This window comes from Ambystoma mexicanum, chromosome 1p, assembly GCF_040938575.1.
Source record: "Ambystoma mexicanum isolate Mex_15411 chromosome 1p, UKY_AmexF1_1, whole genome shotgun sequence".
NCBI classification, from domain to species: domain Eukaryota; kingdom Metazoa; phylum Chordata; class Amphibia; order Caudata; family Ambystomatidae; genus Ambystoma; species Ambystoma mexicanum.
The window spans coordinates 355,543,665-355,560,375 of NC_090921.1; the positions used below are offsets into that span (position 1 = coordinate 355,543,665).

The 16,711-nt window shown below is 44.3% G+C and overlaps 1 protein-coding gene across 1 annotated transcript in view; it reads left to right on the forward strand.

The window, feature by feature from the left end:
* Nucleotides 1–16,711, forward strand: part of LOC138483022 (sodium/iodide cotransporter-like) — a 642,342-nt gene that overhangs the window by 445,231 nt on the left and 180,400 nt on the right. The window contains exons 9-11 of the mRNA XM_069613846.1: nt 2,430–2,542; nt 7,559–7,629; nt 10,248–10,334. Of these exons, the coding sequence (XP_069469947.1) occupies nt 2,430–2,542; nt 7,559–7,629; nt 10,248–10,334 (271 nt within the window). The remainder of the gene's footprint in view (nt 1–2,429; nt 2,543–7,558; nt 7,630–10,247; nt 10,335–16,711) is intronic.

Below are 16,711 nucleotides of genomic sequence, written 5' to 3' on the forward strand. Positions count from 1 at the left end.
GCTATTGATGACATAATTGACCCCAAGAATCAAAAACGCTAAAGAGCCAATTCCCCAACAACAGACATCAGACACTATTGACAAAATGCCCAAGTGGAATCCTGTTGCGAAACCGACCAAAAGGCCCACACAACCATATGATAAACAACTGCTAATAGACTTTCATGAGATCTCAGACACCTTGATGTCAGATGCCTTAGCTATTATGGCTCTACCTACAGAGAACAAAAAGAAAACAGACATCTCCAATTGCCCCATTCCAATAATGGAGGACAATCGTATTCTCGCTTCCAAAGTGATAATTAATACACCCAGTGACAACCTTGTTCCATTGCGAATACCGATCAGAGCTATCGCCTAAGTGCATGTAACACATAGTGATACCGTGGAGCCTTGTACCAGAAAACATATTCAAATTACTGCCACGATGATTCAAACACAGACCGAACCAGTAGCAATAACAGAAGTTGCAATGAGAGTTATGAACTCCCCAATTCAAGATCAAAGAGGCCCAGAACTAATTTTAGTTCCGGATACCCAAGATTGTAATTCCCGAAACCTCTCCCTCACCTTAATCTGTCTGCGTCTCCCATTCTGTGTATTGAAACTCCACAGATTCATCAAGCTGCTCCGCTGCTTTTTTTGTTAACCCCACTCCCCGATGACCAGGAAACTTTAATAAAGAGCCTGCCCCACTAGTCGAGGTAACCCTGTCGGTGATAAACACTGCTCTAATGTCTCTAACAAAATTGTACGAGACATTAGACACTAAATTGACAGTAAAACCGGAACTATTCAATAAATTATGCAAACAGACCATAAGTCATGTCTCTAATGCAGCGAAAGAGGATTCCATGTCATTTCATTGCGGGATTTTTTTCGCAGGGTTTTTTATTGCAGATTTTTTCATGAAAAAAACTCATCGCATTTTTTATTTTTTTATTTTTACAAACTCCCATTCCCTTTAATTTGTTTCTATTCCCATACACCCACACCCAATTTATATATTTTTGTAACCCCACCCCGAAAAAATGCGATGAGTTTTTATGGCTAAAAATTTGCGGTAAAAAACCCAGCAAAAAAACATCCTGCGATGAAAGGACGTTGTACCCGAAAGAGGCCACCAAATAAACTGAATTAACTATATCACCCAAGCACCAACTTGCACACTCTCCCTTAAATAAGTCAACAATTCACAATACAGATGACATAATTATTGTAAATGATGCATCACAAATTCAAACTGAGAGCCTAATAACCCCAAACAAGACTTCTGTCAAAATCCAACTACTTTGACTTCTCCAAAACAAATCACTAAACCAGTCTTTGATATTTTTGTCATACAAAAGCAGAAGACACAAATTACTGACACACAATTAAAAAAGAAATACAAAAATCAGAAACCTAGTTCTAAGAGCTAGCAAGTAGGCTCAATAAACTTTTAGTGCTCCTTAACAAACATGGACAACATCAAAGTTAATGCAAATGATCGACTAATAAAAAAAAAATTAAAAAATAGTTACAAACCTTTTTGGGTGACTTTTTATTTGCCTTGTAAGAAGGCATAGATTTAAACAGCAATAGGCTTTTTCGTTGGCTTTTAGAATAAAACTATCCCATTGCAGTTCTCCTCACCTAAATGTTGAAAACAATGGCTACTCAACTAACGTATCTGCAGGCTCCTGTACCTCGGGCATTTGTGCCCCTGGGGATACAGGGGTGAGGTGAGGAGGGAGATGATTTTTCAACTGTACCCAAAGGGCTGTGAAGGCGCGAGCACGCAACCATTGATGATAGATGGGAGCAGGAACCCTGTGCTGGAGGCACCGGAGCCCCTCCGGAAACACAATGTATTGTCATGTACGTGGCAGCTGGTGCCGGCGGGAACTCCCATCAGCACGGGGCCCCTGGCAAGGGCACAGACTGCTCATGCCCAGGCCTAACCCTTACACAGGGGAACCCAAATTGCTCAGGAGAGGATCCCAAATTTGTTGGACGACGAGGCATCAGACTAGAACCTGCGGATCTATAATACATTGCTGGTGATTGAGTAATTTACCTCTACTGAACTGTCGGCGTGCCGCTTGAGTAACTGCCAGGTGCGCCCTTCCACTGTAAAGGTGAGTAGAAAACAATGAAGCATTTATATTTATGATGCATGTATATGTTAAAGGGTGTATTGAAAACACCATTTCATGATGCATAAAGATGTTATCATAACAGGGGTTAATACATGAAAGCAGCTGGAGAGGCGTGCAATATCTCATATATGTCACATGTACACTATGCGGCATCTGCATTGCATAATGTATGCATTGCATGAATGTATTTGGCATGCCCCCGTCTTGTAAAACCTAATGTTGCTTGTTGAAACTCTCCCACCAGGGCATATGCTTAACAACTCTCTGCCACTTTTTGCCTCACACTAGCACGGTCTCCACAAGTATCAATGCAATGGCAGCTGTGACCGTGGAAGACTTGATCAAGCCCAATATGCCTTCTATGTCGCAGAAGAAAATCACCCTCATCTCCAAAGGCCTTTGTGAGTATCTTGCTGAGGGGTGCCAGGGGGTTGTGGTTTGCAGGGGCAAACGTATGGGGTGAAAATGGCAATAGAAATGAGAACAAAAGTGGTGCTGCTGTTTTATAGTCATCACCAGCCACTAACCATTCAAGGAAGCGTGGTTGGATATTTTATGTTATATATATTTCTAAAGTGCAGATACACCCAGAGGTATCTTGGCGCCTAGTGACGCAGGAAAGCAGCAGTAAGTTAGGAAAGCCTAATAGAGATAAGTCTTTAGGGCGTGGCGGAATGACAAATGGTCGTCAACCGCACGAAGCGACAGTGGGAGACTGCTTTAGGATTTTGCAGCAATAACAGAAAAGGCGCGACTGCCAATACGTGAGAGCCTGACTCGGGGGATTAAAATCAGAAGGGCAGACTGAGAGCGCATAGGGCGAGATGGCGCATTGCAGGGAAATTTGGTTTGGATGTTTTCTGGTTACTGTTTGTAGAAGGCGCAGGGCACAATACACATAGATTTAAAAAGAATGCGCTTCGTGATAGGCAGTCAATGCAGTAGATTACCGCTAATCTTTATTATGCCTAGATCTACTTTCCTCATCACAGTAAATACTCTGTGAAGGCCATGCGCCTTCTGACAGAACCCTCATTCAAAATTCTTATTTTTTTTCTTTTGGTCCCTCTCCCTCATAGCCCAGGTATAAAGCACATAGCAAGTCCCATAATCCTCCTGACTATACCCAAAAGAATCAGGGCGATATTACCAACGGGGAGCAATAGGCGGGTCGTCAGTACTATGATGAGGAAGTACTCACAGCATTAACGTCACATCCTCTCTTCCTTCTCCCAATACTTACTCGATAAAGAATACCCAAGCTCAAAAGATCGGGTTGGCACTTAATTAGACCCAAAAAGGAATGACCTCCCATCTGCACTGTGGGTGCAGTGGCCATCATTGGGGTGCCATTAGCAACACCCCCAAAAATATAAATAGGATGTGTGTGAAGGACATCCCTCACACAGATCAACATAGGAATGGGAAAGAGCCAGGCCTACAAACAGGCACATAACCAGACCAGTCAACACGCTTACTTCAGGGAAGATGAGGAGCTCAGCCAGAACCAGCCAACCACAGGGACTGCCAGAGAATAAAGGAAGTCCCAGCCAATGGCCAGGGAAGAAAGCAACTCTAGGCAAACTCCCAACAAGAGCAGAACCAAGGAGGGACTGAACAAGGCAGGGGTCCAGCATTCCCCACAGCAAAAACAGAAAACAATTGCAACTTTTTTCCTTGCGCTAGATGATCAGGAAGAGCCAACCAGCAAATATTCTATCCAAGAATATCCCACCAACTACCTGCCAGCAGAAGTCCAAGCGTGGAACCGCCCAATCATTGGAAAAAGGAAGCATCAAATGGCCACAAGGGCAAACACCCATCTCAAGAAGATGTTAATGAGGCAGGAGTGTGTAGCCCTCTTGCGAGAGGGCTAAATCAAAGACCTCCTGTGCAGAGGCTGGTTCCTCAGCAACGATCAACAAGCAATCCTGCCCACTGGCCCACAGCCCCTAGAGCAACCTCTTAGGCGGGCTAAAGAAGTAGATATCGAAAGTGGGAAGAATCAGGTGCCAAAGTGCCCAGATACAGGGCTGCATCCACAATCTTTAGTATGACATCCCAGCAGACCCTGCTTGATACCTTAGTAACTAAAAGGATCAGAGGTTTGGACAAAAGTTAAAAATAGGCTAATTTCCGAAACGGCAACTCAAAAACACCATGCAATGCTGGACAAACCCTGAGGCAATCACTGCTCCCCCAGCATGGAATCGGCTTTATTACTACAACAAGCAGAACAGCTGGAGGACTAAAAGAGTGAACCCACTCAACTATGTTCTAATGCTCGAAACATGACAGTACCACATTGTAAAGAACCACATTGTAAAGAACCACATTGTAAAGAACAGGCCACAAACCTTCTGCACGTAAAGGATAAGAACCCAAAGAGGATCCTCAGTCAACTCTTTTCCTCACCATGGAGGAGGATGAGATGCAGAAAAACTCAGAGCATTCTCCTCCCTCATTCCAACCTACGGACAACTCTGAAGGAAAAAAGAGCAGGGTCAGGGAATTGCCCTAAAGGCTGGAACCCATCCAGTACTGCAACCAGGCAGGCCCAACCCACTTGCTACGGTAGAGTTTTAAATTCACAACCCCCCCATGCTTCATGTAGAATCAATGGATACCCTTTCCAATTCAGACAGGAAGAAATGCGCATTATTGTAACTTGTTGCCACCAACCAGAGAGGGAGAGGAGAACATCCCCTCCCAAGACTGTCATCAGCAACTGTAGAAGGGCAGAAGGCAGAACCCAGAGAGCTCCCATGGTGATGCCAACTACCTCACTGTACTCATAATAATGCCAGGGCAACCCATCTGTGAGGGCTGTCTCGGCCTACAAAGAAACAAGGCAGGGATGGTACCCAACAAAAAGTCCAGGAGGCGCCAAACCTGGCGATAGCTTAAAAAATATGAAGGCGGGAATGCAGCACCTACATTAGTCTGTGCCCATCTCCTGCATCATGCTCAAACAACACACACCATGTCCCAGGGACCCAAGGACTACCCAAAAGGCTATCAGTGCTCAACCAAACCAGAATCATTGCCCTGGCCCTACGCTTAATCATGTACAAACAAGCACCCACATCTTAGTGGTTTTGAGGACCCAGTGACACACACATGAACATAACCAAAAAGAGGGGACTGTCCTGCCAACCTCTCTGGCACCTTGCCAACAATCGAAATGCTCAGAGACCAGTTATCTCTATGCCTCCACACTTTCAGGAGAGTCATGACATCTCCACAATCCTCATTTAATAGTCAGGTGCAAATCACAGTGCATCTTTACATTTCTGCTGTATGTTTTCTTTTCTTTGCTCAAATTAGTAGGATGGCCACACACAAGGTTTAACCCTGGGCAGGTATGGAACTCCCAACTGTGGGGTTCATCGTCGAATGCTTTAGCATTATGCTATGAAGATTCTACCAACACAGCAACCGAATAGTGACTACAATTAAAATTTTGCTCGAATTCCAATGTAATTCTACAAACGTTTTTTTAACAAAACAAGACCATTACTTCACATTTATGTTTCCATTATTGTCACCTATTTCTTCAAAAATATTGTAAGCCTGAAACCAACTCAATCTGTTGAGGTCAAAAAGATTGCTGCAAGCAGGCGAATTTAACAAAACAAGCTTGGACACCACACACCTGAATTTGATTCAAATAGTAGCGTTGTCTGTAGGCAGGTCGCTTTATCAATTACTTTCAGCTGCTAGTGTTTGGAAGGTTACTATAGTAATTATTGAAAAAGGTTCTTTCACAAAGTCAGGCCGACCAGACAGCACAGAAACAAACGTGCAAAGAAACTCTGTCCACATGCATGGTGTCCTGAAGAGATCCTTCACCAGCTTCCCTATGCCATCAAGCGGTCACTGGCTGAAAGAGCTGCCGGTACAATACTGGAGTGCAGGCGGGATAGAGTGTAGCCTTCAAGTGACACCGCCTGCCAAACCTTTACATTGAGGCATCATCACCCGAAACAAAATTAAAAAAAAAAACGTTTTGGGGGATAAGAATCGGGAGAAAGGGTTTTCCTGCCATACTGGCAGCCCCTCCACCCTGCTTAACTGCTGAAATATGCTCACCCCAACGGCTGCCTGACACTGATGCACCCAAGTCGGAACCCACATGCAACAACAGGAAAACCTAGCATACTCTGCAAGATACCATTTCTGCAAAACCGAGAATGGGGAACTAGCAAACCCCAAATCCAGAAATAGAGGTAGCATAAATGGGACATGGAAAGGACCACAGTAACAGTAGTCCTATCCTCTGCTACTCACTGTGACCTTAAGGCTCCTTGGAGGGGCGCCTCTGCTATCCACTCATCTCCATGCAGTGCTCCTTCCATCAATTTGGGGGGGTCAAGGACCGGGTTATCCCAACAGCACCGGCAACCTGTCAACTGTGCTGTGGAAACAATCCACAAAATGTCAATCAACCCCTCTGCAATTCTCAAGCTGCCACTGCAGCAACATGGAGCAGCTCCACCAAGAGATTGTGAAGTCTAGCAGAACCAGCAAAAAGTATTGTTGTTTGCAAACTTCAAAGTGGGGAACCACCAAACCCCATACACAGAATAGCAGACATGTTAATGAGATATAGAGAGTCATTGCGACCTCAAGGCTCTAGGGGCGTCTGCGATCCACACATCATAATGCAGCACTCTGTACTCTGTTGCCTTCCACCGCTCAATCCCATTGCCAAACCCTTTGGAGACCCAGGGTAAGGCATCTGAAGCCAGCCTCAAGCTTAGGCACCACTGGACCTCAACCCAGGTGCGACTCTCGGGGTGCCTCATGCTCATTAGGCCTTGGGCTGCCCTCCCCTCCTAAAATCGAAGTCCAACAGGGACTGAGAGGGACATACAACAGCATCTGTAGAGCTGCAAAGCCCAGCAGTGTGGTCAAAATTTCAGGAAAAACAAGAGACGTCGAGGGTTTACTGTACAGATGGGCAACAAAGAAAGCCGAGCTATAAGGGGGAGAGGCCCAAGGAAACTACAAAATAATGTTGGGAAAAGGGTTGTGTCCAAAGACGGATGACCTTCATAAGGAAGTACTGGGATGAGGAAGGCATGACGTGTAGTTAATATCTGGCATCCAACCTCTACCTGGTTGTACAGGACAATACTATAAACACTTCCTAGGCTTTGTATATCTAAACAGGTTTGTGCATCTAAACAACGTAATCTCACACTCCCCTGTATACGTTCGCCAGATTTTGAATGTTGGCAAATAGCGCCCAGAATCTGAAGATGTGATATATTTCCAAAGACTCACCCCTGCATGCACCTTAATGATGACTGGCGCATTCCGACCACCCTGCACATAATGTCAGACGGCTACTGGGCACGCGCACTCACCTGCAAGACCCGTCAGGTCATTTTCTGTTCTGTCTTCTTTTTCAGCATTACTTTACGGCAGCATGTGCATCGCTGTGGCTGCGTTGTCCTCTCTGCTAGGAAGTGGGGTGCTGCAGGTGAGTTTACGGCAGGCAAGGCCCACGTGTGGGCTAATACACTGTTATGAAAGCCAATGACGACTATCCCCGGCTAACAACGTTATCCTAAAAAACCGAGGGTCTGATTCGCAAAGCGTTTTTCAATGGGTAGATAGTCTTGAAAAACGTTTTGTGAATCAGGCCCTGAGTCTCTCTGGTGGCGTAGTATATAGTTATTACATATGTTAAGCTCACCCCTATGTATGCCAGCCTTAAGAAAGTTTTAAGAATTGTGCAAGGAATTCATTGTTAAAGGAATACAATAAGCATCATTTTGTGAAAAAAATATTCTGGAAAAAGCACAAGAAATTTCACTCACGGTCTAGTGTTGCCTCTGCATTGCATGTTATGGCAGCCATAAACTGTTTTCACATTTTCAATGTTCCAGCATGGAATCCTTTTCCTATGATGTAGAGGCTAGGTGGGATTTGTATTGTGCCATGTCTTGGGTGTGTTGCCTGCGTGAGTGTGTGTGTGGGGTTATATTTTGCGAGAATGGTATACGGTACAGATTACGGCATTCCTGTGGTGGGTTTACCAGACAATAAACATGACACTTCACGAATCATAGGGGGTATGGACCAAGGCCGTTAAGCCAGCGGTGCGGGCTGCACTCCCAAACACCACAGCGTGGTGTGTATATTCAATGTAATTCAGTCAAAAAAAGTAACAAACTTCCGTTGACTTGTTGCAAAGTGCAACTGTTTAATCTTAGTTTAATATTTAACAACTGTACATCCTAGTGAAAGCAGATGTGCTGGGTGAGCTCAAAAAATGGCCAATGCATTTCGGAACAAAATTCCTTCATCAGGGCCAGCTCATTCTCAAATTAATTGGCTCCGAATGTCAAACAAATAGACCAACGAATCTATCATGTAATACACAACATATAAACAACAGTAGTTGGTTGAAAATACAACATCCATAAAGTGAATTTGCATAAATCATGAAAGGACAAGTAAACAAAGCCATCAGCATGTACATAATCATAATTGAAATTTTTCAATATGCGGGGGTAGGTGCACCATGTCCAAAAAAAGGTATAAATACCCAAATTTGATGACACAAGCCATAATTAATCATAAGGATATCAACACATACCAGTAGTAAGAAAATAAAGAGTACATACGTGCAAAACCGTGACATATGCAAGGTTGTTAGCAAATCGTAGGACCACTGCAATTTGGGGGCGCTAATAGAGATAGCAAAGAAAGTAAAAAAGAAAAAGGTAGAGAAAATAACAAAAGGGAAAGTGATTAGCTATTCCTTTCTCTGTAAAATAATGTAATCTTGTAAATTAAGCTGCACTGACCTTGCCGTGAATACAGCATAAGCTTGAATCTTGACAAAATCGTCAGGATAATGGTTCTTGAGAGGCGTTCCTAACCGCGTGCAGACTCTGTCTGAAAGAGACGCGCAACGCGGTGAATAATTAGCTTAAAGCATATTCCATTTTCGAAGCTCAAGAGTCTACAAGAGCAGTTAGGCTGGGTCTAAATACATCTTTCCCATGTTTGTTTGTTTATTTATTTATAGCGCGCGCCAGACCCGTAGGTATCCGGGCGCGTGTGCAAGAATACTTTAAGCTTACAAGTTACAGTTACACATTCCAAGTAGATACAGAATGCATTGACAACAGGATAATGATTACTCTACAGGTTTGTACACAGAGTTGTATACAGAGTCATATACACAGGTATTTGTACACAGAGGAGTATATACAGTATACATTGAAAGTGAAAAAGCAAGGTGGGGTAAGTGGGGGGGGGGGGTTGAGCATGTGAGTATGCCATGCCATGCACACATACCCTTGCAACTTTGAAAATACCCTTGCAACTTTGATCACACCTTCCAGCATGTCTACAGAGTAGAGTAAAATGAATTAACTCAGCACACCCATACTGCATGCCTTTCAACTCACAGTCCAAACCTTTGTGAAACGTTCATGCCTCACTCTCATGGGAAGCAAACCCAGTGGTGCTCATTTTGGTGTCCCATGTAAATCGACAGCATGGGCCCGTTACATTTAGACTCACATGTTATCCGCTCCCCACACTTTTTGACATTTGTATGGCAGAGTGCAAAAAGGAAAGGCAAAAGTCGCGTACGACACTTTTTTTTAACCTCACCTTTTGCACTGTGCTGTGCATATTGAGTAAACACTGCTTGGCATGCAGACATGGCAGGCAGCGTTTAAAATGGATCCCCTATGGAATCCTCCTGCTTTTTGCTCAAGAGATGGATGTAAACGCTAAACCCTCATTACCCTGAAGTTCCAGTGATTTGGGATAACAATGGTAGCTGTTATGTATGTACTAAAAAATGGCACGGTTGTGGTTTTAAGTGCTACATAAAAGGAAATCTTAATTAGTACCCCTTTATCTGCTTTGACATTTCTGTTCAGATTTGTTTACCACTGGTCTGTCAGGCAAAATAAGACCTCCATGACCAGTGTCTCAAAGTTTCCTGCAGAAAGCCATCACCCCTGTGCATCTGCAACGGTATCCCAGGGTTCTAACTGTGTTGTACTCATACGCTATAGCACAGGCACACACTCTTCCAACCTCTCTGAATCTGTACTTCATTCTCTCCTGCAGGGCTCCTTTACGATCATGGGGGTGATGAGCGGACCCCTGCTTGGAGTCTTCACCCTGGGTATGTTCATACCACCTTGCAACACCCCGGTAAGTCATCACTCTCTACCACTGATTTTAGGTATACTCTAGGCAGAGAGGAAGTAGTTCCTCATTCAGCTGGGGAAAGGTGTAGGTTAGATGTTTGAAGTAAGGATCACTGTAAGGGGAATTCAGATTGACTTTAGGCATTTGCATGTCAGAGTCCAATGTGTCAGCCAGCCAGTCAGTAAATTATTTCTGTGATCAGTGCTTGTGCCAGTTGAACTATAAGAAATTCATTTAAGCATGAGTGGCTACAACTACAAAAATTGCAAAGATACACAAAATGTAAAATCAGAAATCGTTACAAATCCATCATATAATAAACATTAAATTCTAATGCTAGTTTGATTGATTTACAAACTGTATAAAACCTTATTAAAAAGGAAAGGGACGCTACTTCCTTAAGCAAGATCAATCAGTTGCCTTGGAATACATCAACGTTTGTAAGAGCATCTTTCTGTGGGAAGAGGATATACAAATTCAACCATTTGAATAGTCTGCCTTGCAGTCCTTTGAACGCTACACAGGGCTAGGGAATGAAAATCCTTCTCGTCCAAGCAGTCCACAAGTAGCTAGCCAATGCAAACATAACTGCAGGACATGGCAGACTGTGGGCCAATCCAAAGCCACAAGATGATGATTGGTGCTTGCCTTTTAGAGAAGTGGATTCAAGGTCTGCAATTTGAGAAGATCCGGATCAAGATTAAGAGGAAGGTAGATGCTGTTCTATAGGAGGGAGCCTGCCAAGGAAAGAGATTGACCACCAGCCAGCGGTTTAGCAAAGCGCTTGACACACAGGGAGTTGGTGCCAGAGGAGCATAAAGATCTGGAGGGAGAGTATTTGGTGAGAGCAAGTTGTAGATAATTTTTTTTTGGGATGACAAACCTTTGACTGCGTGTTGGCGCTGGCTGCATTCGTTTGTCCAAATTCTGGCAGTTAGTCCTTTTGTTTTAAGTCAAGGTTCAGTCTTTAGTTATTGGTGCATGTGGTTTTTCCATTATTCATATTGGTGTACCATAACCAAAAAATCATCAACGTGGCAATTACTGCCAGTCTGTCAACATTGGTGAGTGCAAACAGCCGATGCGCGTTTCGAGTCTTTTTCAAGGCTGTGATTTGTGAAGTGAGTGGGTAAGTGATGTGCAAGGCGCAGTGACATTATTTGAGACACATTTGGTGCGACATAATTAATCACAGGTAATTGTTTGATAATCATAATAGCATGTTGTTTCCAAGTTTTGTATCAATATCATGTAATCATTGTCGTGATCTACAACCAGTAATGCATTGGTTATAATTATAAGTGGTGACAGTGAGTGGTGGTGGTTAAAATACATACAGCAGAATATTCATGTTTGGATTAATGTATATTAACATCATAGGCAGAATGAATCGTTAATTCGGATGCAGGAGACAAAGTACCAAGGGTGAGAGACAAGGGGAGACAAGGAAGGTGAGTTAGTTCCAGGCAGAGGCCATGCATAATTCATAGGCACAAGAGTATATAGAAGGGGGTGGTGAAGCTTACCAGATATGAGTAGGATGCTAGACTCTAAATAGAGTTGGTTGCTGGTCCTCCCAAGTCCGGGTGCCAGGTTGGGCTGAATAGCCTAGTCTGTGAGGAGAAATGGGAACTTTAATTAGTTGTGTTGCTGATTGTGTCATGACTGGTATTGCAGCCCATGAGGTCATACTGAGCGTTAGTAAAAACAGCCTTGTAATGGAGGTGGGAGTGGACTTTGATTGGGCGGCCAATGTCCTGGTGATAGTTAGATCCATTTAGTGAGGAAGGGTGAGGATCGGGTGGGTGTTGCCACGGGGATGATGAGGGGTTGGCGAGATGCCAGGCAGGATTGCGCGGCCCGGTTGGGCATGTAGTCTAAGCCGTGTGGGCAGAGATAGGCTCTGCATTGTGTATGGGTCTGATTGTCATGTGTGGGGTCACGGAAGCTCTGGGGGTATACTGGTGCCTCCGGCGTGGGTTGGTTGTCAGGGGACGCCTCGTCAGGTTATTACAGGCCTGGAGAATAAGGGCAGGATGTCCTGAGGGCTCGGCCGGGTAGGGCTAGTCATGCTGAAGGAGGTTGTGGGCTCGAGCGCGTGTGTACGTAGATGTGGCTGTGTAGTCACTGGCTGTCCGGCGGCCACTAAAAAGTAAAGGAACAGCATGGGTGCCCGGACGGGACCGCAGGGTTGTGCCGTGGCGGGACGGCAGGGTTGGACTGTGAGGGGGCCCAAGGGGGACAAGATGGGGTACTCTGATTGTCCTTACCTCGTGCCGGGCTCGGCAGAGTATGCCGGTCCCTGTGAATCTGGAAGTGAGACGAATGTGTCTCTTGTACACTTCCTGACTGCAGTGATTTGATTGGTCAGTGAGGGAGGTGCCCTGATACATTGTGGAGAGTGCTATTCTTATTGGTCAGCCTCAAGGTGCATGTAGCAGAGTTGTATCAGACGTGAGTGCGTTGTGTTCATTAGCGCAGACAATGTGGGTTGAGGGGGAGGGAGTTCCAAAAGGCAATTGGTTAGGAATTGCATGGTTGGTAAGTATGTATAGATTGGAGGCACTAATCAGTTGGGGCCATGATTGGTGTAGGGGTTGGTGGCAGATACTCATGGGCAGGTGCATGCCCCCGAGTGCCCGTGTTGAGGTGGTTGTGCAGTAGGGATGGTAATGCAAAAAGCAATTAGTTGGGAATTACTTGGTGGGTAATTTTGTATGGACTGGAGGCACTAGTCAGTTGGGGGCCATGATTGATGTAGGAGTTGGTGGATGATACTCATGGGCAGGTGAATGCGCCCGAGGGCCCGTGTTAAGGCAGTTGTGCAGTAGGGATGGTAATGCACGGGAGCCAGGGTTGGTCATGTAGGGTGGGTAGAGTCGGTGTGGACCTACTTGTTGGGTCCGGGAAGATAGAAGGGGGACTCTTGGGTTGTTGGGCGACCCTGGCAGGCCTGGACATGGTCGCAGGGTTTGCCCAATGGGTGTTGTGCCCCCTGATGGTGGTGGGCAGGTGTTTCAGGGGTGGGTGGCCCAGTGGCGTCTAGCTATATCACACAGATGGGCGTGGGTCATAGTTGGAGCAAAGTTTCCAACAACATCACAGAAATACATGAAAATCATGGTCACTGTTTAGTCCAATGGCGACAACTCGGTATTTGCATATCAGACGAGCTTCTTGCTGACGAAGGTGAAGTTCCCTGTCACCTCCTCTTACGTCTGGTGGTATTGATTCCAATCCCACAAAGGTGATGTCTTCTTTGTTGTCCAGCTGGTGTTGTTCCTGCCAGTGGAGTGCCAGTGGGTATTTAGAATCTTGTGAGTGAAGGGAGCTGAGATGTTCCCTTATTCTTGTTCTTAGTTCTCTCTTAGTGCTTCCAATATACTTTCGATTACATACACAATTAATCACATATATTACATATTTAGATTTGCAATTGATATACTGTTTGATTTCATGTGTGTTAGTGTCACTGAATTTTAGATTCTTCGTTATTGTGGCAAATTTGCACATGGAACACATTCCATATTTGTAAAATCCCACCGGTTTGTTACTCGTGAGCCAATTGTCATTCGTTTTGGGGATTGGTCTCATGAAGGATGGGTTAGGATGGTCTTGAGTGTTCTGGCCTTGGTGTAGGTCATACTGGGTTTTTCTGGTATCCATGCCCTGATGTCTTCGTCAATCGATAGGATGTGCCAGTGTCTCTTCAAAATCCTTTGTATTTGGTGACTGTCACTACAATATTGGGTGATGTATCTTATTTTATTGTCATTTACTGAAGTTCCCGGGTGTCTTCCTTGGGAGTTAGTAAGGTTGTGCGTTCTCTTCTGTTTGCCATTGTTTTTGCTGCTTGTTTAGCTTGTTCCGGGTAGCCCCTTTCCGAGAAGCGTCTTGTAAGTACTGTGCATTCTTTTCCATATGCAGGCAATGAGCTACAGTTCCTTTTGGCTCGTAGGAATTCTCCTTTTGGAATATTGTTGATTACTGATTTCTTGTGACAACTTGATGCATGTAATACTGAGTTCACTTCCGTGGGTTACCTGTAGGTTGATGTCATTAGCTCTGTTCCATCTGGCATGATGGTAATGTCCAGGAACTCAATGGTTGTACTACCTGAGGTTCCTGTCAGTTTGATGCCAAAATTGTTGTCTTTCAGATATTGTTTGAAAGAATCCAATTCTTCTGCAGTTCCACACCAGATCATCAGGATGTCGTCTATGTAGCGCATTCAGGTATGGATTAGTCTGTTGAAGTCTTTGTTAGCAAAGGCATGCACTTGTTCGTAGTGATGCATAAACAGGTTGGCACATTGGTGATGTGGCCCCTATGGCTATGCCTTTGGTTTGTCTGTAGTATTGTTCATCGAATAGAAAGATGGTATTAGTAAGCGAGAATTCCAGAAGTTCTTTTGTGAGTTCCAAGTGTGAACAGAATGATGCTGAGGCTTTTGAAAAAGCAAATTCAATGGCTTTTAGAGCAAGACTATGGTCTATGGACGTGTAAAGGGCTTTTACATCCAGTGTCAGCAAGTAGTATTCATTGCTCCACACAATGTCTTGTAAGATGAAAAGGGTGTGCATAGTGTCACGGAAAAATGTTGGTATCTTGGGTACTTCTGGTGCCAATACATTGTTGATGTATTGGTTCAGTGGTTCTGTTATCCATCCAATTCCACTCAAGATGGGACGGCCCTCTGGTATAGTGTGAACTTCTTTGTGTATGTTCAGGAGAAAATAGACGGTGGGCATCCTTGGATGTTTTGGTTGAAGATATTTCATTTCTTCATTTGACAGGAGCCCACGTTTGTGCCATTAAGTCAGCAGGATGTTAGCTTCCATTGTTATCTCCTTTGTTGGGTTTATGCTAAGGGTGTCATAGCATCCGGGGGTTGTCAGATGAGCCAGTGCCATTTGGACGTGGTCTGTTCTGTCCATGATGACCACGTTTCCCCCTTTGTCAGCTTCCTTGATTATGATTTGGTGATTGTCTTGCAAATCCTTGAGTGCCTGTCTCTCGTCACTTGTAATATTGTCTCTATCTCTTCGGTGTTTAATTCTCCTTTGGTCCTCTAATGATTGCAGGTCTCTTGTGACCGCCTGACTGAAGATTTCGATCGCATTGTCTCCTTGTAGATTGGGAGTGAATTTTGTTTTGGGCTTAATTTCTGGTATTTTCACATTGCTTTCCTCGATTTTCAGGTCTTGCAATGTCTGTTGTATAGGCTGTGTTTCCATGCTGGGAAGGTGCTCCAGTGTTGCCAAAAGATGGGTACATTCCAAATGTTCCATATCTATGGTACTCAGTGGCACGTGTTTAGTCCTGGCTGGTTTCCATTTTATCTGTTTGGCAAAGAATTTCTTCAATTTCAGTTTTCTAGTATATTTAAACAGATCTATCTGGGCATTCACAAAGTTCATGTGGTTGCCTGGAGTGAATAAGAGACCTTTATTAAGGATTTTGGTGTCATATTCAGACACAGTGTGCTTAGAGAGATTGGTTACTAGGTCCGTGGTCTCAATGTTTTCTGTTGTGATTGCGTTTTGGATCTTGTCAGTCTGATAGCACTTTCGTGTTCTTCTTGCGTGCTTCTTGGTCCCCGCTCGCTTGCCTCTCTTCGTTCTAATCTGGGTGGTATGTTGCCAGGGGTAGACTCTAAAAAACGGACTTGCTTTTTGGGCTGTGGGGCGCATGTTCCTTTCTTGTAACGTTGGATCTCATCCAGGAAATTGTAGCCTATGCTTCAGCTTGCTTCATGTTGTCTGGACAATCTTGGTACTGGTTCCTCTGTTTCAGTGTTAGCGGTGTCCGATGCTTGGTCCAGTTCTTCATTGGCATCTGTTTCTTGATCTGGGTCACTATCTGCATCTGATGTGGCCGGAGAGCTGTTCGGGGTGCTTTCATTGGAGCTTGCTCCTTGGATGTTGTCAAATTTGGATTGGAAGGAGAAGACTCTGTTGTCCTGGTAGTCTCTTTCATCTCTTGCAAATTTTCTGCATTTTCTTATTTTTACTTCGTCTTGGTGGATTCTTAATATCTCGTACATGATTTTGTAATTCTTTTCCTTTGTTGCTGTTGGAGAATTGCTTGATTCTATGCTGGTTTTCAGTTGGTCAATCTCACAGACGAGTCTTTTGTGAGCCCTGTCAGCATGTTCAATTAGTAGTTCCATCATTATCTTGTAACCCATGATTAGGTTCTCTTCCCATTTAGCTGCCAAATCGGCGTCCTCGGGGTTTGTGAAGTCTGGAAAGATAATGATCGTCAATCCCCTTGGGATTTTCTCTTGTTCTAGATAGGTCTGGAGAGTGAATCCCTCCCAAAATATGTTTATTTCCTTGCTACAGAGTCATTATAATTTGACAAATTGTTGCCTTAAG